Source organism: Anser anser, assembly GCF_964211835.1.
Source record: "Anser anser genome assembly, chromosome: 6".
Lineage (NCBI taxonomy): Eukaryota > Metazoa > Chordata > Aves > Anseriformes > Anatidae > Anser > Anser anser.
This window is the reverse complement of record NC_139726.1, coordinates 40,183,417-40,204,375: the sequence shown is the minus strand read 5'-3', so window position 1 is coordinate 40,204,375 and position 20,959 is coordinate 40,183,417. Positions and strand designations below refer to the sequence as shown.

Here is a 20,959-nt window from a genome sequence, read left to right as displayed (position 1 = left end):
GAACCACAAGAAAATAAGAGAACTGTATCTGACAGAACATTATCTCCTTGCAGAAAAGCAAAAATGTGTTTCTCATCAGCCAAGATTAATATTCTAAACCTATCAATACCCGTCAGTGTACTTAACTTTATGCCCAAAGTCAACTTATATTGAAGTTAAGTATGTGAGTAGTGCTTGAAGAAGCAGGGATGAAATGTGTGTTACAAACATTTTGGTTTGCACTGCACTGTTACTTGAGCCTACCTTTTCCTTGATATTTACAGGAGAACTGATTTCTGCCATCTCTCTTCCGGTGAGAATATTGTCTGTGAAAAGAGGAAAAAAATTGAAGATTCATTTGGAGGTTTTAATTGCAACCTGTCACAGGTACATTAAGACTAATTGAATGTGCTTACATATAAGCACCAGAGAAGCATGAGAACAGTTAGTTTCCTGCACAGCACTGCTCAATTTTTCCAAAAAAGCAGAACAAGTTCAAATCTCATACCTTCCCCTGATTAGTTCTGCAAGCACATTTCAAAAATGCCTTATAGTTATGAATCAGGATAGGAGGAGTATCATGCTTCTCCCAGACATGTCTCTTCGATTAGACCCTATACATTATTACTTGATACCTTTGAAATTTGAGGGGCAGGAGGAATGCCTAAGATGAACTCAACAGCTCCTGTTTTCTCAATCACCAGAAATCTTACTTTTTGCCAGAAGATCCCATCTGAAGATCCCATCGTAAAAAGCAGCTAGAAGTACCATGAGGCAGACAAGTGCTGCACAACTGTTTTTTTTTTTTTTAAACTGAATTAAAAAGTTTTTAATCACACACCTCCTTTTAAAGCTAATAAGGCCTGTATGGTTAAATCTCCAAGTCTATCCTGAACTTGAGCACATGAACGTAGTTCACATGTGATTAAGAAACTCTATATGCTTTGTATTTTCAGTTACCCAGCCACGTAACAGAGACACTGCATCCCATGATGAAGAGTTGATAGAGAGAAAGTAGTCCAGTTGTCTAATCCAGCTTCCATCAAAACCAATTACCTTAGAGTTCAGTAAGGAACAGACTTGAACTTTAAAATTCTTTTTAAAAAAATATTTTAAAATTAAGTCACACACAAAGAATTAGACAGAGGACTTAAGTCAAAAGATATAAAGGCTTGGCCACCAAATTTTAACTCCATTGTACACTGAAAGGAACGTATTGCTGTACATAAACAAGAATAAAATCTTAGTTCTTTCCAACTTCTTAAACTGCAACACTTCCTTCTTTTTCCCATTTGATCCCTCTGCTATCTGGACTGATAAGAGTTCCCATAATTCTTCTAAATCTCTTTTAATGCACTTAAAGAAAAATCCTCCCTCAACTCCAGCTTTGAAACATCGCTCTTTGGTGGAGTTCAAACTCCTAATGCTTCTATTACACTATTTACTAATATCACTCAAATATATTTATTCAGTTTTGTATGCATGTGTTTTCTAATTAAAAAGATAAGATTCAAGGAAGTACATTTTCAAACATAACATTACTTTTGGTAAGTGGGAAAGACACAGCAGGAAGAAGAAAAGGGAACACATTTTTGAGTTTTGGTATGATGAAGAGCAGACACCAAATTATGCAAGCTCACAAAAAAAAGGTGCCAGAAGAGGAAAAAAAGAAGTAACCCTTTCCATTACTAGTTATTAAAAAAAAAAAAATGCTTGAAATGAGTAAGATTCCTTCTGCCATCTTTGTTTTACTGTGCTGTCAGTGGATAACATCTGTCTATAAAAATTCACATACTTTGTAGGGGTCTTTATTCAGTGGCTCAGCCACTTTGCCAAGACAGAGACGGAGTCTACATTATGTATCTCATAAGACTTCTTCCCGGCAACTGGGACACTCTGAATGTCTTACTGTCTGCTGAAGAAAGTATCTCAGATCAGAAGCCTCCCCCCAACACTTATAAATCAAGGATGAAAGAGCTCAAGTTAGTTTCTTTGTCAAACCCACTCAGTGGCAAACAGTCGAGTTATAAAGTGTCTGGAGAAAGCAGGTAGGAAGATCACATCAAATGTGAGGTTGGGGCAACTCCAATATTTAGCGTGTGAACTTAGCTGTAGTCAGTAGTCCCTATAAGACATTTTTCCTGTACTTCTCTTGTACTTTTATTTTGCCATCAGCAATTTCTCATGCCAAACGGGCACAGAGCATGAGATATAGTACATCAAATTTCTCATGCAGACTGGGAAACCTAGCTCTAAAATTACCCTAACTCTTCATTAGCCCTTACAGCTTTTCAGAAAAGAATGCATTCTACCTATTGACATCAAAACTGTGCTGGACTGATATTCTTCTCTGTTCTAAGATAACTGCATTTTAAGGAATGGTTATCTGATTAGTTCACCCTCATATCTACTGTCTAGCAGCTCCAGTAATGTTACAGAACTGAATGGAAGCCTGCCCTCTTGCATATGGGATTTAAACACAAACTGATCCACACCTTGTAGTAACCATAATGAAGAAAAGCTAGGAAAATTTACTTGAGAAACTGAACATGCCACAGAAACCAAGTACAATAAGGTTTACAGCTAACAAACCCTTGTGACCTTAAAAATCTATTAATACATAAAACAAATAAATAAATAATGGGAAAATATCTGCCATCTGAAATATTCAAGTTCTGCTTTTTCAGCATATTTTACTAACTACGTAATAGAACTATACCAAAACTGGTAAAACTGCATTTTGTATGAAGCAAATTAACCAGTGCCCTTATTTAGTGAAAAACCCAACCCTCTGTTTATGTAACTTCAAAGACAGTAGCTAAATAATGCGCCCAAATTAAATTTGCTGATTTAACCATGCTACAGCACTTAGCCAAATTTACTCTTTGTAACAGTGCTCTGACTCACTTTAAAACCAGACGTAAAAATGTCATACAACACCTCTCCAGATTTACTTGTCTCTACTTTGCTGCATGCTCCAGGTATTACTATGATAATAGTCTTCTACTGATGAATGCATTGCTGATTCAGCTAGCCTGCAAGCTGCTTCAAGAAGACTTGGCAAGCCATAAAGAACACCCCTCAAAAAAGAGGGTTTCTCTTTTTAATTCCCCCCTCTTTACTTCCTGCTTTCCCCCGCTTCCTCCCTCAAGATCATGAGCTAAGAGAACACCAGCTTCTGCAAATGGGCTCATTCCTCTACACTTCAGACTTTTTATTAATATGCATATTAGAGCTGTCAAAATGATGATGCTAAAATTGAGTTGGAGCTATTTTCCATTCACCTTCTACAAGGGCAGATAATTGAAATAACCTGCATAAAACACTTGCTCATTTATATAACTCACAGTCCAGCAATACTTGTTATATAAAATACAAACTATATACATTAGAAGGAAAATGTCAGAGTAGTGCTGATCTTTAAAATTATCCTTTACCACTATACTTAACAGCTATTCAGTTTTCTCATTGTAGCAAACTGATTTATTGATTTTTTTCCTCTAATGATTTTTTAATCCCTGTATTGAAAGATTGCTGCATTTCTAAATCCTATGATGAAAGATTGTAACACAGAAGTAATTTTATGCACAAAATGGTCCCAATGAAGTTTAAGAGCTTTTGCTGGAGGCTTAAATCTAACTTTGAACAGCTCCATTCTGATCCCTAATTCTTTATAGAAGTTTCTTCCTGCCTGAGCTGTGGAAGATTAGAATATGGCCCACAACTGAGTCCTAAAACCACCGCAGAGCAGTGCTTTGCATGTCAATGTGTGCACAGAAAATGGTTGGAGAAAGGTCTTTTACAGATTTGCTGCAGAGGCTAAGACTTTTAAGTTAAAACAAGCACCGAATGTATTATGCACAAAACATACTGCATGAAGGATTCTCAGCTTGAGTATCAGCTTAAATGCTTTGTCTTTCTCCACATCTCTCGCTCATACTTGTGCTCCTGAAATGTAATGTATGTCACCTCAACAGGGCTTTTGTGAAAAAGGAATGAAATGAAAGAAATAGGAGATCACTCTGAGTTGCTTGTTACTTCCTGACCTCAAATACTGACAGAGGCACATTATTTCTATACCAATTACATACTTCCAAATGAGAGGGTATGCCTTGCCTTTCAATACAACAAAAAGAGAAAAATACAAATAAAGGCACTTTAATGGAGTGCTGCAGAGCAGAGTGAATTAAGTTTGGCAGAGCCTTATTTTTCTCCCCTACCAAATTAAGCGATTCATACTGCTCTACACAGGTTTAAGCTAAGGTTAAACTGAACTGGAGCAAACTGAGGTGCTCACATGTGTTCTGGCCCCCTGACTTTATTGCAAGTAGCAACATCCAGCAGAACAGACAGGCAGGTATAGCCTTTAACCACTGCAGCAGAACATGCCTGAGCTCACCTGTCACTGTCTTTAGTATGTGGCTGCTTGCCCAGCATTTACAGTCGTTTCTTTCCTGTCTCCAAGCAGCTCTGATATCCCACCGCTGCTGTGTTCATCCTCCAAGGAACATCTGCCACCTTCCAACTAGCACCGGATGTCTGACTGGCAAAATTTCTCCAGCTAAGCAGGCCTTGGGGTAAAGGTGCCACACTCTTCGTTTTGTGAAACATTTTGCATGGGCAGGAGATTGTCAACATCTCAAGCATCAGAGAAGCAGGAAACAAGAGTCTGTGCCCTGCCTTTCCTGCAAAAATCTGGCTACTACCACATGGTACATTTAAACTTCAGACTTAAAAGTAGTATCAGAAAAAGAAGAAATGTGCCTCTTTCAATCAAAACAAAAAGAATCTTCCCACAAATACAGAGAGGAGAAAGGAGCTTATGAAAGTGCCAATGTTGCCAGGCAGATGTGTTTTGTGAAAGCAGTCCAGAAGTGACTTCCATCAGAGCGGAGGAGATTGTTGCAGCTGTTCCACCGCTTCTGACATCTGAACACACAACTTATCTTTGGCAACAGCAAACAGAAAATTCCCCACAAAATATTTTGGGAAGGTTTTCCCATCTCTCTGTTTATGGATGAATAGTCTCCTGTACTTCTAAAATGATGTACTTCCTCATTAGCCCACCACAACCGTTTCCTATTTTAATGCCTCCCCTATACAACAGGAATCCTAGGTCTGACTGACTTGACCCTTCTCCATGCTTTTCAAGTCCCTATCTGCTTCTGCAGTCATCTGCTGCATCTCATACTAACCCAGCCCTTCCTTTCACAATGCTAATTTCTTACAAATGTCCTGTGACTAACATTTTCCAAGTTCTACACAGCACCCCAAAAGCAGCCTTTTTTTTTTTTTGTACAGCCCTCCTCTTCCCTTCTTCCCCCGTACTAGACAGGTGATCCCATGAGTACAGATTCTTTGGGTCACAGTACAGCAGCAAGAGGCAGGAGACAGATACAAGGCACTATACTATTGCTTGATGAACTTATGAGCCCAGCCAAGCATGGCTATACACACTCAGTAACTGTGTAATCTTTCACTGTTAGCAGAGAAGCTTACAATTTCATCACTCAAACATGCTGATGAAGTAGATCAATGCTTGAACGTGGGCTTTTTATTTTATTTTTAATTAAGGATCATTTACTCATTTCCAATTAGTTGTCAAAACTCCCCAGTTCCAAAAAGCTGATGTGAGGTACAGACAGAATACAACAATCACAATTTTAGAACCAACTTCCAAAAAGATGTAAATGCTAAGTGTATCTAATGAGATTGCAGCAGCCTGTGCTATGCTTTCATCTTCTACACACCTACTTTCCCTGCAGAATAAGATCTCATTTTTAAATGGGATTCCTATCTATCCCATGTGTATTATGTTACACTGTCTTGCTCGCAGACATCCACATGCTCTAAGACAAAAACATCAGAATCAGAGACACATGGCCTTTGTTCCATATTTGACTTTCTCTGACTGTCACAGAGATGTTATCTCTGATGTTATCTGCCAGAGAACAGCAGATAAATGCTGAGATAAACACACCTTTTCTAATGCATTTTTAAATTAAAGGAAGACTCACAAAAATCAAGTATTTCAGAAAGGAATTCTGGTTTTCACTCAGACTATTTAAATAGCAGAAGAAAAAAAATCTCTTACCACATCAAAAGCCAAACATTAGCACACATGTGACTAAGTTACAAAACTTTACTTTGTCCTTAGTTGTGCACAAAACTGTGCTATTGTGGTGGCAAAATACAGGACATGGCACTGAGATTGATGCTTGTCTTCACTACCTTGAAATCAGCAACAGGTATGATTTGTCTATTTGCTGTAGTCTAGAGTCTAAAGGTAAATAGAATAATCAAAAAATAAATGCAGAAATGTAATGAGCATCAAGAATATCTACGACATTAACAAGCATCCTCCCAGCTGCCCTTTTAGCTTTATCTTTCTAAAAGAAGACATACAGGGGAAAAAAAAAACACAAAAGGTAATTAACAAAGGGCTCATATTTTTCCTATACTGTCTTGAGCCTTTTTAAAGATCATACCCAGAAACAGTACACACGTTCATTGTTTATTTCCTGGTTTTCAGAAGTCTGAGATTAGCCACTTCAGGCTGGTTAAGTGCCTCCGGATAATTTTGGTATCTAAGGCTTTTAGTATCCTCTCCTTTAAAGATATGTACTGAAGTACACACATTGCAGAGCATTCTCCACTTGCAGAGCCCAGTCCCGTTACCATGCCTTAGTCATGCTCATCTCAACCACAGCAGTTGCCTCTGCATTCTCCCTTCTCGGCTACCACAGCCTGATCCCCTGATGGTCACCACACTGCCTGAAATCCACTGGCTGCAGAGCTGTAAACAGGATACAGGAAATAAGATGTCTCACTGATTCCACGTGCAAGTCTGGATTCCTACAGAAAACAGGTTTATTCTCCTCCACTGTTTATCACCTTCTGCCTGGGGATTCCTGAAATGACTGACGTTAGAATCTGATAAAGAAGATGTCTCAGAGATACAGCCTTACAGACTGCACCTTCGTAGAATGTACCTTGTGCTGAAAAGGATCTGAACAGTCACTTATATTTAGGTCATTAACACCATCCTGCATGAGTAATAGAGATCAATTTTCTTTCCTAAAAAGCCTAACAAAGTGTAGATCTTGGTACCTTTAGAATCAGCCTTCACAGAGCAAATACTGTTTGCCTCTAAATACAACATAGGCAGCATTACACTGCAGTAAGTCATTAAAGGGATTCTCATAGTTTCTATCTCACAAGGCCAGAACTTTCAGGAGAACAGCTGAATCCAGCCAAATGCAAAATAGATGCCTGCATTTGCAATACTACTAATAAAAAATGTGGTAACATTTTACTGATCACTTCTTGAACTTTTAAGTAATTTGAATGTTCTGAGTAATTTGTTCAAGAAGAAGTTTAATCTAACATATGTTTACTGTGCTCTAGAATACCAAACATCAGAAGTTTCTTTTTTTGTTTAACGGATGCGTCAGGCTAAATTCTAAAGCCATCTCTTCTAGCCATTGCAAAACATTGGCCTCCACTCTTACCATCTTTGTACTGAAACAAATAAAAGCTCTGCCATAGGAGTTACCTGTATCACAACACTGACAAAAGGCCAGCTCTGTGTTAATCATAGCAAATTATCAGAACAAAGAACCAGGCCACTGCACAGGCCACATAGAAGCCCTGTACATGGTAAGGTGTCCATGCTGCAGCAGCTGCAGACCAGTACAAAGCAGATATTCCGGACCTGCTGAGATAGGGAAGCAGGCACATATATGTTCCTAGAAACACTGTTCATGCTAAGTTGGTTCTGGGACACTTTCACCCCTGAGCCAAGATTTATACATATACCCATTTTTATTTTTTTTAATCACCTGCCAGAATCACAGTATCACTGTCATCAGAAAACACACATCTGCCTCTGTTGCCTAGCTACCCTCTCATTAGAATAAAAGGTTTTTCTTCTAATGGCACATACATATATTCCGTAACTACACACGTTCTTACACCTGTGGTCACCTCCTGTACTAAACACGGTGAGTAAACAACTGCTTGCTTCTAGGAAATATGAACACTGCTCCTTCCTCTGATGGCTACGTGCCTTCCATCCATAAAAATTGGTTGTTGATTCACTATCTCACATTCTACACCCGGGCATTAAAAAGTGCACAACACAAATATTCAAACAGACTAATTTTCTGTGGCCGGTTACAATCGCTCACTGAGACCAGAGGATGACAGTCGTCTACTCTAGGAGTGACAATAAGGTTAGTAAACCTCGATCTCTTTGCATGGTGGGTGAGGCTACAAGTCCAGAGACCTACAGAGTTCTCATGCAATTCATTTTCTCTTTTCTGTTATTTGACAAACTTGCATTAAATTGCATTTAAATTCAACCATTGATACTTCTAACAATATCATGAATTAAAAACTAAAGTTTATGTCACAATGTTGGCAAAATCAAAGATAAAGCTACAAGGATATCCAAACTGTGCCAATTCATAAAATACCCTACTATAGAAAAACTAATTTAGTCTTTGCTAAGTAACTCAACTTCTAGTGTCCACTAATTTGAACGTTCTAAGAACCCATGTTAGTTTCTTCAGCAGTGTGTGGGAATAATGAGTGCAATAAAGTACGTTATGAATTAATCATACTTTAAAGTAAAATAAAACTTCAAGTTACATAATGAGCAGAATTACTTAACAAATAAACAGCATTCTAAACACTGGAGGACATCCACAAAACACATGCAACACTGTCTTTAAAAAATGGAGTTCAAATTCTAAAAACACCATCAGATTTTTGGAATGGAGTCTTGTTATACAGTACTTGGACCTTTCTGTGGAAGGGTATTCACGTCATATAAAAGCTGTTTCCTAGCGAACAGCCAAGCAACTTCGGCACAATCTCTGCAAATTCCTCCCATCCTCTTTACCATACTGATTAACAGGCAAACACTTATTTCCAAGCCAGCTCCTCACTACAGCTGTATGACTATACACCATTTGAAGCAGAGAGCCAGGAATCTGAAGCCAGGAGGTTTTCCCCACTGATTCTTTATGGTGTACATATCATCACGTACTCGAACTCCATATTCATTTGGTTTTACATCCCAGCTGAGGTATGTGATCTGATTTTATCTGAACCACCACGAGGTTTATACCAACTATCAAGTATGTGGGGGTGGTGGAATGAAGTTACAATTCAAAATTGAAGTGGCAGTGCTTCCCATTGCCCTTCTTTTCGACTCATATACAGCCCTGTTACCTAAGGAAACACTCACCAATGGCCAACACTACTATACATTAAGAAGCAACAATAAATTAAAAAAAACACACTAGAAGGCATTTCCCCACTTCAGGGCTCCAAAGACAGGAACCCCAGCACCACTGCTAACGACTGCTCAGGATAACGTAGCAACTTGCCTGGCTCCTGCTGCTCTCCACTACAGGGGACTGTGCCAAGGGGCTCTGTACCCTTACCACTCCACAACAGCGGTGAATGGATCACACTACTGTGGTGCTGCAAACACTGCAGAGGGCCTAGGGGCTGTGTTCTGCTGACTGGCATCCCAGTGGAACATCCAAGAGCATCGCTCCGATCCAGGATAAACTGAAGATATCTAAAATTCCAAGGCTTACTACATATATCTCACTGGTAGAACCAAGTCCAATTCAGAACAGCGGGCTTCAGCTACATTGCCAGTAAAGTGTTCCTGTCTGATATGCAGGATAGATGGATGGGGGATCTGGAAATATTTCAGATTGAGAAAACTCACTTTCCACAGCAGTGCTTGCCAAAGTAAACATTACAGTCTTGCTCTTCCTCAAATGCATGAAGGAATCTTGCCAAACACACTGATAAAGAAAAGTAAAGTTGTAAAATATGATCTGTTTGAATTCAACATTTCCATGAAACCCCTACAAAACAAAAAAAAAGTTGACTTTCAGTCTTTACAGACTGCTTATTATCTTTTAAGTCATTTTTGCCAGGTGCTTGCGTCATTAAGTCATTTATGTCAGCTCCTATTTCAGCTCAGAATGGCATACCAGGAAACAGTGTAAGCTAATTTGTTTCTGTTGTTGTCCAAACGTGGCCTGCCAGAAGAGTATGGCATGGGAATGATAACACTAGAGTATCTAATGTAGTAGTATATCTCACCTCAGTCAGTTGCGTGTCTAAACAGTACAAACAGAAGAATAAGAGTGAATGTTAGGAAGTCTCCAAATAGATGCCGATTTTAGATGTTAAGAAATAAAATTATCACAAGAAATCAAGTTTCAACCAGAAGACTGGTACAGTGTGATCATTAGAATAAATTCTTATCTTGGAATAAATCTTAAGTTCAAAGGAATGGAGCTACTCACATTTCAGCCTTCTTTCTGTAAAGTGCTCTAAGCCCACGCTCTTTCCTTCTCTCCAGTTCAGAGGTCTCTGAAGAGCCAGTTTACCGTTGCTAGATGTGCAGGGCTGATTTTCAGCAAAAACAGGTTGCAGCAATTCCTTTGAACTCAATGATCTACGCAGACTTTCATCAGCTGCCTGTTGGGACCACGGGAAAGCACAGCAGAGCCCAGCCTCATAGCTGCAGAGACGAAAAAACCTCTGGGCAGAGAGCTTTGAATGCAGTTGTTGGAGCTGCCCTGGCTGAGCACGAGGAAGCACTGCACTCATGACAGCTGCTGGAAAGCTTATGGTGAGCTCTGGGAAAGAAAGAACTTTAAAAGAGCTCTGAAAGTACTCCCTGAAACATGTTTGATGAATACTGATGAAGCCAGACACTCAAATGAGGGCAAGAAAGTCTTAAGTCTTATGCAGCTAGGTCTCAGATGACGAAAGTATGTTCAAAGCATATGTAAACATACTTTGAGTTATGCATATTACTTATCTAAACGTGTCAGAGCAGTCTGAACCTTGCAAAACCGAGCCTTGAAATGCAGCCTTTTGTTTTCACCCCATATGAAGCAGCCGCCCTTTGAAGATGCAAGTTTTTCCTTGAACAGTATTTTTAAATTGCACATATATACACACAACACAAAAACACTAAGAAATGCTTATAAATTTCTCTATTAAAGTGACCTGATGCACGATAAACAGACACAGACCCAACACCGTTCCCCTGCTAACAGTATCCACAGTCACACGCTGCACTGAAAGCAATACCACTGATGTTTTGCTATTCCTAGATTTACAACAAATGCTGGCCTGCCTCTCCTCCCCCACCTTCCTACCCCCAAGGAAAACCCTGATCTCCTATGTTAACAAAAGGTATTCCTGGAAACAACAACAAAAACATTAAATAAGCTAACCTATAATTACTTATATTGCTGTTCACAGGTACATCAAAAATAATGTAGAAGTACAGTCAATCAATGCAGATTGTATATTGCCAAAAAGATGCAAAGGCACCTTAACCAGTTTTGCCCCTGGCAAAAAGGAGACAATGAGCTAATGTCAAAAAATCTTTCTGCTGCTTAAGGTCAGTAGCATAGGAAGCACTGCCTGTCATGCATGAACTGAAGCCCTGGGTTAGCCAGGAATATAAGGGGCTTTAAAAAAAATAAATCACTGACTTCTTAATCGGCCAGTGACAATCCTGATTAAGAAAGCTGTTTGACTAGCCAAGGAAATGAACATGGCATGGACAGCTAACAGAGCAACTTTATCAACAAAATAAAAAGATATTTTGTTCATCCACTGAGGAACATATTCAAAGAAATAAGTCTATATTCTACCTTGATGGCACTTTTCTCAAAGACAGGTAAATCAGTTACACTGTATAGCTCTGGGATACATGCTCTAGAACACTTCTTGATTTGCCTGTTTTTTTGCCAATTCACCAGAGGTGATCTTCAGCATGCCATAACCCATGAATTGATGAAATGAGTAGCACATCATACAGGCCTTTACTTTGCTTCTATCCAGAACTTCTACAATGAAAAGAGGCTTAAATATTAGGCTAAAAAAAACCCATATTATTCACTTTACTAGTGTTCAAAAGCATTAGATGAAGGTCTGATTTGCAGCTACCAGCTATGCCCTCCCTACCTGTTCAAACGTCCACGTACTGAAGGGTACCATACCCACGTTTCTTGGGCTAACATCGGTACCAGCACTTTTCAGGTAAGCAGTGCACAGAAAAGCATGCCTTATCTTTTAAAGATGTTAGTTACCAATGTTACAACAGCACTTACAAGCTCCTATATACTGTATGTAGACACTGTCAAAGAAACAGTGCCAGTTCACAGAGTTAACACACTAAACAAGCTGAATTTTCAGTTTCTCAACTTGCTCAAACTATCCTGTAAGTAGTAAGAACTACCAGACAATAAATTGGGCTGGCTGGGAATTTTCCAATTAAACAGGGTTTTTATTGGAAAAAAGAATTACTTCATCACAACTGGAACATTTCTCAGAAACATCTGCTGAACAAAACTTCTCCAAAAAAGCTATTTGAATTCCCTGTGAGCCAGTTATCCTTCCCCACAGAGCCCAAATTACAGCAAAACTCGGGATAAGCAAAGTTCATCATATCAAAGCAGGAAGTTACTGCGGTTTGTGTACTCAGGAAAGAGCTGATGACAGTGCTTATTGTCAAGTAAGGCCCTATATCAGTCATGTCTTCCCTTCATTCTCCTAGAGCCCCCCCAAGTAATGGCAAAGGTGACCCCGAACAGCTTTTTTTTTTTTTTTTCCCTTGTGTGTGTGTGGGGGGGGATGGGATGGAGTGGAGTGTTCGACTATTTTTGCGAAGCCTTACATAAAGTTAGCATCTTCATTCACGAAGAGCAGTCATGCCAGTCATTCAGAAAGACTAACTGCAAACAAACCATGCAGTCAGAACTGCCACAAACTCTTGTCTCTGATTTAGCCACGTATCAAAATGAGCAGGCTCCCACAGATGGAAGCTGCGATTAGATTTTTGTGGTTAACAGAGTTTTACTGCTGGCTTCCACACAACCAAGGGTTTGGCTGAAGTGTGCTCGCTCCACAGTAACTCAGTATTTGGACTCTCCACTCCAAAAATGAAAATGAGACCCATGTATGAGAAGCAACTTACATAGGAAAAGATTCTGCTCCACTAGGTGTCTTCCTTACATATGCAGAGTTCTCAATAATGTTGAAATAGGGAGAGCTGTTCTAATTTTATCCATCATTATTTTCCTTGGGGTTCTGGTCATTAACTGAGACCAGACAGTCTAACCACCTTGTTTGCAATCAGAGCACAGCAAACAGGGAATGCTTTGGCTCCTTTTAGTCTGTCTGAACTGCGGAGCTGGAGGAAAAACACAAGAAGCCTTTCACCACCTTATCCCCTCGTACACCCTGCTTTTGGACAGGGCACAAATCACAGCCTTGGTCCTCCCTTCTAGCAGAACATCCACTCCATCCTATTACCCTCAGAGAAGGTGTTTGTTCCTCTGCAGCAGGGGATAAAGAATTCTTCCAGCCTACTTAGAGTGCACCCTCCAAAGACAGAACAAAAATGCAAGCTACCTGTGCCCAAGAAAAGTTACCTTTTCAAGCACGGATGGTTTCAGAACATATTGGAGAGGGGGCAATTCTGTCTTACCTTCCCTGCACAGTGTCTTTTTATGAGTGTGTTTACCCTTCCCAACCATTCATGGAAACCTTCATTCAAACCTGTTTCAATATTGAAAAGCCATGAGCAATTGCACAGATGCTTTTCTTTGAAGATTCACCGTGTACTGTATGCTTACCCATAATTCCTATGCTACCTATGAAGGTGACACAGTAAGCACGTAACATCACATTTCTCCTTGAAGTGGTTAGCACCAGCTGAAAAGTCCAGCAAGAGACTGAAGATGGAGACCTTGAACTCTTCCATTCAGACACATCACACTGCTACACGTTTGTCCAAGATTTTGTGATGCTTTTCACCACCAGTAACAAGTCCTTATCCATCTTAATATTAGCAGAAGTGGAATAAAGGGCTAGCAGTAACAGAGCAGTCCACATATCCTAAAAATAAAGTACCTGTTCAAGAGCTCATCTCCTTTAATCTTTATGAAAATTCTGTGAAAGCTCAACCTGCTTTCAGTTTCAGACTTTGATATTGGTGTGATCAATGAAATCTAACCTGAAATACTTCTTGAGCTGTTTTCAAACAGCAACCAGTTATTTTTCCACTGACAACAGTGTACCTAATCAAAAATAAAGGGATGCAGCAAAGAACAGAGACACTGACAGTGATTCACTACAATTTTCATCAGAATTGAACAAAGATTTCATTCATCAGATTTTTTCTTTTGCAATTTCCTAGGGTAATCTTGCAATTTTAAATCTTAACGTTTTAATACTGAAAGCATTTTATCTGTCTAGTCTCACGATAAACTCAGAGAAGTGGAAGCATTGATTATTTTAAGGCAGAATATTACATATTTATATAAACTGCAACAAGATGTGTGCCTAGGCAACACTTTTAATTAAGAAAATTATGTTCTGAAAATATTACAACAGGATTTTGTACTTTAAGTAATTCTTTCAGAGCTACATTCCATTAAAAATTGTACTGAGTCTTGCTGGGATGGAGTTAATTTTCTTCACAGCAGCCCATATGGTGCTATGTTTTGGATTTGAGGCTACAATAATGCTGATAACATACCAGTGTTTTGGCTATTGCTGAGTAGTTCTTACACAGTGTCAACGCGCCCCCCTGCCCACAGTGAGTAGGCTGGGGGTAGGCAAGAGGTTAGGAGGAGACATCTGGAAGAGCTGACCCAAACTAGCCAGAGGGATATTCCATGCCATGTATCTTCAAGCTCAATAATAAAAGCTAGGGGAGAGGCTTTTGTTGCTGTTGTTTACAAGGTGGCTGTTCAGAGACTTGCAGAGCATCAGTCCGCATGTGGCAGGTGGTAGTGAATCAACTCCCTTTGCTTATGTTATTTCCACTCCTTCCCCCCTACCCCTTTTCCTTCACATATTAAACAGTCTATCTCAAACGATGAGCTTGTCAAACAGAACTTGTCACTTTCATTCCTTCTGTTTTCTCCCCTGTCCCACTGGTGTAGGGTGGGGGAGTCAGCAAGCTGCTAGGTGGGTGCTTGGCTGTTGTACAAGACAAACCCTCCACAGCAAGTCATACAGAAAACCCATGCCACGTTTGTGTACTATACTCTTCTCAGATTCTGACGTTAAACTTGCCCCCAGTATTCAGTATCTGCAATATTCTACTATTTCTGTAGATATTTGTATGGCACTGTACATCCAAGCACCTGAGCTGTACAGAGTTACTATTATTAAAATTATTTTACTGATGGATATTGAGGTAAAAAGAAAGTATAGGAAAACATTTTCAGTATTGATTTAAGATATCAGTCTTATTTCTAGGATTTACAGACACCTGCCATCTTCTAATAGTGACCTGAAGGTTTCTCAGAGCTTGAAAACCAGCCTTTTACCAGCCTGAGGGCTATACTGACCCCTCCCTACTCCTGCCCCTCCAAGTACATGATCTGGTATACAAATTTGGCCCTCCAGTTACTTACCAGCAACAATTTCCCCATTTTCAGAGCCACAGGCTATTATTCTGATGCAGAAGACCAAACACTGCTGAGAAATTATCACCTTTTAACTGAAGTCATTGAAAGCCAGCTCTGCACTTCTGAGAAATTCCTGTGCTGTATTGACACTTCTGACAAGGGTGAAGATGCTTCCAAGGTATCCCACTCTCTAGACAGGCCATCTGTTTCTGACAGCTCGAGGTCTGGTTGGGAACTGACCCAGTGATTCACTTAGTTGTAATAAATAGAGCTTATAGTCAGACAAGCAATATTTCACCATGTATTTGGCCACACTCAGGATCAGCAGATATGCAAGAACCACTTTGGGCACCCATATCTATCTATCTTCTTTCCTTTGAGGAAGCCACACTGCTCACAGCTACTGAGTCTGAAGTACTAAACAGTTAACAGACTGAATCTATTCAGCCACTGCCTATAAACCTTCCATCACCAAACACTTTGGCATTTTGCCATGTAGCAACTGTGCTTAAAAATTGAAATCTTTAAGAAAGGTGAAATACCACAGAAATATGGTTATGTGCAATCTAGGATGTGTGCAAATGAGTCCTCCTTCTGCCTGTTACATTAACGTCTGAGTTATTTCATGAGCATCAATACATGATCTATTTATCCTCCCAAAATCCATGCTCAAGTGCAGAAGAATAGTATTGTTACATCATTTCACTGACACAAAAATGACGTAATAAGTGAATGAGAATAACTGAAGACTTCCCAGGAAGCAATTCATAAGGAATGCTATCCAGAGATCCTAAGTTACAAGTAAACAGAAGAACCTTGAAGACATTTGAAAAACAGAAGGATGAAGACATTAGTCCCCTTGTTAGACTTGGAACGGGCTGCAGCTTATGCTTTGTTTTAAACATGCTGAACAGACAGACACCAACTACTTTCAAACACAATAGTAAAAGGAATTACTTGATATAATTATTTCCTTCAAAACAAGTGTCAAAAAGTACTGGATTCAGGCTACCTCTGAATTGAAGCAATTGCAGAGACCCAATTTCTCAGTATTTTATTCTATAAGTTTACCTTTTTTTTATTATTATTATTACTATGAAGCTGCCTCTTCCCACCATCCTCTGAACACTACTTTAGATATTACTTAGTGAGAGGTGACTTCTAAATACCAGTTCAGCAGAACCTTCAGTCACAAATCATGATATATCTTCATAGAGGTTCAATTTGAAAAGGATGAGGGGAAGCAGTAGGACACTATAGTAAGAGATTGTCAACTTAGTGACACACAGAAAGAAGGTAAAGGAAAGGAATTTATCTGGAAAGGTGAAAGATAGACTCCACAAACAAAACAGAAACCAAAGCAGCTTCCAAGACGTTCAAATAGGCTGCACTGCCATGGCGAAAGAACCCCCTAAAGTTCCTGTTCCTACACTGATAAAAGCTATAAATAAACAGACTTTACATTTGTTATTTATAACACTAATGTGCACTGCGAAAGTGAGCATACAAAGATACAGAATTAGTGGATAAGTAAGAAGTCAGAGCTACAGAGAATGAATCAAGTATTCTTCCAATTCTTGCTATTTGTTTTTCCCCCCTTGTGTTATGATCACAGTGGCACACAACACCATGATCAGTTTTTGCAGGACAGCTCAAGAAACACGACCAACTCAAGGTCACCAACTCAAGGCTGTAAAGGATAGGCTGAAAGTGTGACTTCAGTTTCTGAGCTTACTTACTCACATGCTAGTCACAATGACTTGCAAAGACAAATATAAAAGGTATCTTACAACTGTGAATGAGTCCAGTTTCTGTTCTTATTTTTCTGTCTTCTCCAATGGACTGGATCTCCTGCAAAAACAGCTGGAAGTTAAAAAGAAAATTGTCAATTAATTTATTTTTGATTTACTTTGGTGCGCTCTCCTTATAGGAGTATGTTTTGTGAAAAACCATCCCTCATTCCCTTCTCTGCTCTGGTCAACACATGGAGGTGCTGACAGATACCCTTAAACAGTTTTTACAGGGCTTATTTTCACTGCCACAGAAGCTTGGGCAATTGCCTAAGACTTGTTAGACCTATTCTTGACTGCACATACAATACTCCCAGTTAAAAGAAGCCTGTTTTTTAAAAAATAACTCATTTTAAACTCAATCTAGCCAGCACACTGGGATATACAGAAAGATAAACCTTAAGTAATACAAACTGTTCTAGCCATTAATACAAGAGGGCTGTAGGTGCAACAGATACACTAACTCACCAGTTACTAATTCAATCCTGCTGAACAGCACCAGTGTAATTTCAGTGTGATCATACTCCAGTAAGCAACATTATCTCGAGAGCACCAATTCAGTTGAAACAAAAGAAGTCCAGAATTACACTAGCATTTTGGCCATGTGATGCCTTTGCTGGTCTGCATAGAAATTTCAGAGTAATTATCCCCAAAGTTAAGAACATATAACCACAGTTGTGTGTCCACATCCATACAAGAATGGACAGAAACTGATTTCATTGGAAGAGGAAAAATAAAATAATGAAAAGAAGTAACAGGTAAGTTTTGATTCTTCAGCAAGGAGAAGGCAGTCACGGACTAGCTTACAATTTAGCCACGTGTGCAAGACATAAATTATTCCTTCCTAATTGCCACTTAAGTGAGTACTGATCCTTGTTTGCTTGGGAATAAGATCTATTCAACAGTCCCCCAGCTAACCCTAGAAGTATTACTTGACATTTCTGAACATCGTGATTGCTGAAATCAGCCTCTCCTAAGCCAGTACAACTGGTTTGTCTTTGCAGGAATATTTTTCCTTCTGCATTACAAAACATTCACTCTAATAGATTAGAAATGTGATTGCAGTCCTATTTTAGCCCGTTTTTCCTTATTGAAGCTGTATCTTTTCCCAAAGACTCTAGTGAAGCTTTGGAGCACATAAGTCCTATTAAAAGTGCAGGCTTTACTTTAAAGCAAAGTACAAAGGTCTTAATTGCATCTGCATCTGGAACATTCAGGTATTCCCTGAAGCAAAGCCTCCCACAACAAAGGCTCTGACAGCTTAGGTCCCAAAGTTGACTGCAATCTAAACATGGATTTCCACATGGCTTGCTGAGACTCAGTCATGCTCAAAATCAAAGGGATGAATGGAGCAATTTAAAATGTGATACTTCAATGAAGAAATACAAGCACTCACACATGTCACAGTGTTGAAGAGCAATCCTTGGTGTTGGAATCCACACAACAGGTGCAGATTTGAGAGCTCAACAGAAAGGCTGGAAACCTGGTGAGATAAACATACTCACTTGCATGCCTTTGGGCAGAATACCCATGCTGTGGCTCTACCAGAATTTTGGTCTTTGATGCAGACAAAGACAAGACTTGGCTCTTTATTCTCTTCAAAAGGGATACAAGGAAGGGCTGAGAACAAGGAAGACTGTGAAGTCTTCCCTTTTGTTTAACAGGCACCTAAACTGAAACTGAACAAGACAGTAAGATGCCTAGCAGTTACTGCATTTCTTATGCCAAAATATGGGCCCCTATCTCCTTACAGTACTATCTGTAGTCTGCAGGTGGTATTTTTAGGATTTAAGCAGATCAGATTATGCACATTATTGTACTGAGACACTAGTGATTGTGTTTTCCCCAGCATAATACACTACCTGCTAAACCCCAGTTTTGATCCTTCAAGACAAGTCAAGAGAGCGATTGTTTTTGAACTTGAGGAAAATTAAAATCTTTAAAAAAAATCACACTCTAAAACAACAACAAAAAATAGAAGAGTTTTACAGCTTCAAAAAATGTATTTTTCCCCCCTGCTATATGAGTTCTTTCAACTACTTTTGTTCTCTTGAACTTCATGAAATATTGATGATCAAATTGACAGGTAATCTTAGAAGCCCATTTTTGGTATGGCCTCCGGTATGAAATAAGGTCACTGGTATAAAATTATTTAAGTTAGAATTGTAATTCTTGTACTTTGAGAGCAGAACACAAGCACAAAATTGAAGTTAGAAACCTTTGCTTTGCACTGCTGTACAGTAAAAAAGACAAAGCAGGTAACCAAGACAACTATAAACCATATGAAAAAATTACAAAAAGAATGTTTTATTGGATGTTGTAAAGCTGCTTTCCTCCCAAATGTTACCAAGTTTGACCAAGTAAGATGCAATACCTTCAAGAAAATATATGAATTCATATGGGACAACCCTCCATAATTTGATTACCTTCCTGACTCGCCATTTTGTCCTCAGTGTTCCATGGCATATTATTAAAGAAAACATTATGCAGGAAATAACGACTCAAGGGAGGAGAAAGGAAATCAAGAGTAAATATACAACAATTAAAAGGAAATATATTTTCTTTGATAATATAAAAGTGAAATACTGTAGCTTACAGTCTGCAAATATTTAAGGTAATTTCCCACCATAATGAAAAGTCATTTCTTGCAACCACAGGTCAAGTGATTTTGCATTTTCAGACAGAAAAAGACCCTGAAGTAGGAAACTGTGCTGCAACTCTGCATATTCTAACACTTTAAAAACAGCAGCCCATATCCCGTTTTGGCAAATCTATGGCTGGTGAAAGCATTGTGTGTGGAAGAAACACCATTAAACACCCTCTCAGAACCTTCAACCACTGTACCTTCCAATGCGACACAAACAAAAAAGCAGATATTCAGACATCACATCCCCAAACCTCACATCAAAGAGAACTCAGTGACAAGTAACAGCACCAAAACTGAACATGAGCAGCGATTCCTATTACATTTTTGTCTTATCACAGCTCTACAGCCTTGGAGAATATACAAATAAACCAAGCACTTAAATCTCTCCACCTTGAACTCTGATCTTTTTAACAGCTCCCTAATCCTGGTATAAATGTGACACACGACACACATGAGCACTAGAACCAGCTGCTCAGATACAATCTAGATCACAACAGCTGTCGCTAGGGATGTGTGCTGTAACGGGTTTAGAGAGCAGACCCAAACTTTCTAACTCTGGATAGGAGTCTTTATCCTATGCAATCTTGCTTTACACTTTTTAACGAGCAAAACAAGCTCTCTGACCACTTCTCTTCTGATACCTAGTCCTGACCCCAACCTTCACCTGAGGTTTCACAATCCACCTGTCACACAGGAGAGCTCAAACACTGCACTCTGCTAAATCCACTGCAGCCCTGTGAGCCTTCTAGATCCTAACAGTAAATATAACCTTTGACACCTCCATTCCTGAGGAAATATCCTAAACGTAGGCCAAAATAGAGTTTAAAATATGGCCTAGGGACAAAAATCAGCACTAAAAATAACTGAAAATTACCTGACTGTATCTAACTCACAACCTTGTGGAAGCAAGCAATAAAGTCCTCCAGTCTTATATCAAAACCCCAACTTAAAACAAAGCTGGTAGCACCCAACAGAACTCTGAATTTAATCAGAAGCCATGAGTTACTGAAGGAACACAGTGTGAGAACCAGAGTCTACAGCTGACGTGACTGGATGCAGAGGCTATT

The 20,959-nt window shown here is 39.3% G+C and overlaps 1 protein-coding gene across 10 annotated transcripts in view; it reads right to left on the bottom strand.

Annotated features, from left to right (window-relative positions):
• Positions 1–20,959, bottom strand: part of SPATS2L (spermatogenesis associated serine rich 2 like) — a 76,543-nt gene that overhangs the window by 36,767 nt on the left and 18,817 nt on the right. For 3 of the 10 annotated variants that reach the window (XM_083842575.1, XM_083842578.1, XM_083842582.1), the window contains 2 exons: positions 17,246–17,318; positions 244–305 (listed from right to left, as the gene is read on the bottom strand). In XM_083842575.1, the coding sequence (XP_083698701.1) occupies positions 244–282 (39 nt within the window). In that variant the 5' untranslated portion in view covers positions 283–305; positions 17,246–17,318. Of the gene's footprint in view, positions 1–243; positions 306–9,727; positions 9,807–10,316; positions 10,535–17,245; positions 17,319–20,959 lie in introns of those variants that run through there. The other 7 variants (XM_083842576.1, XM_083842580.1, XM_083842581.1 and 4 more) reach the window with 4 other exon arrangements.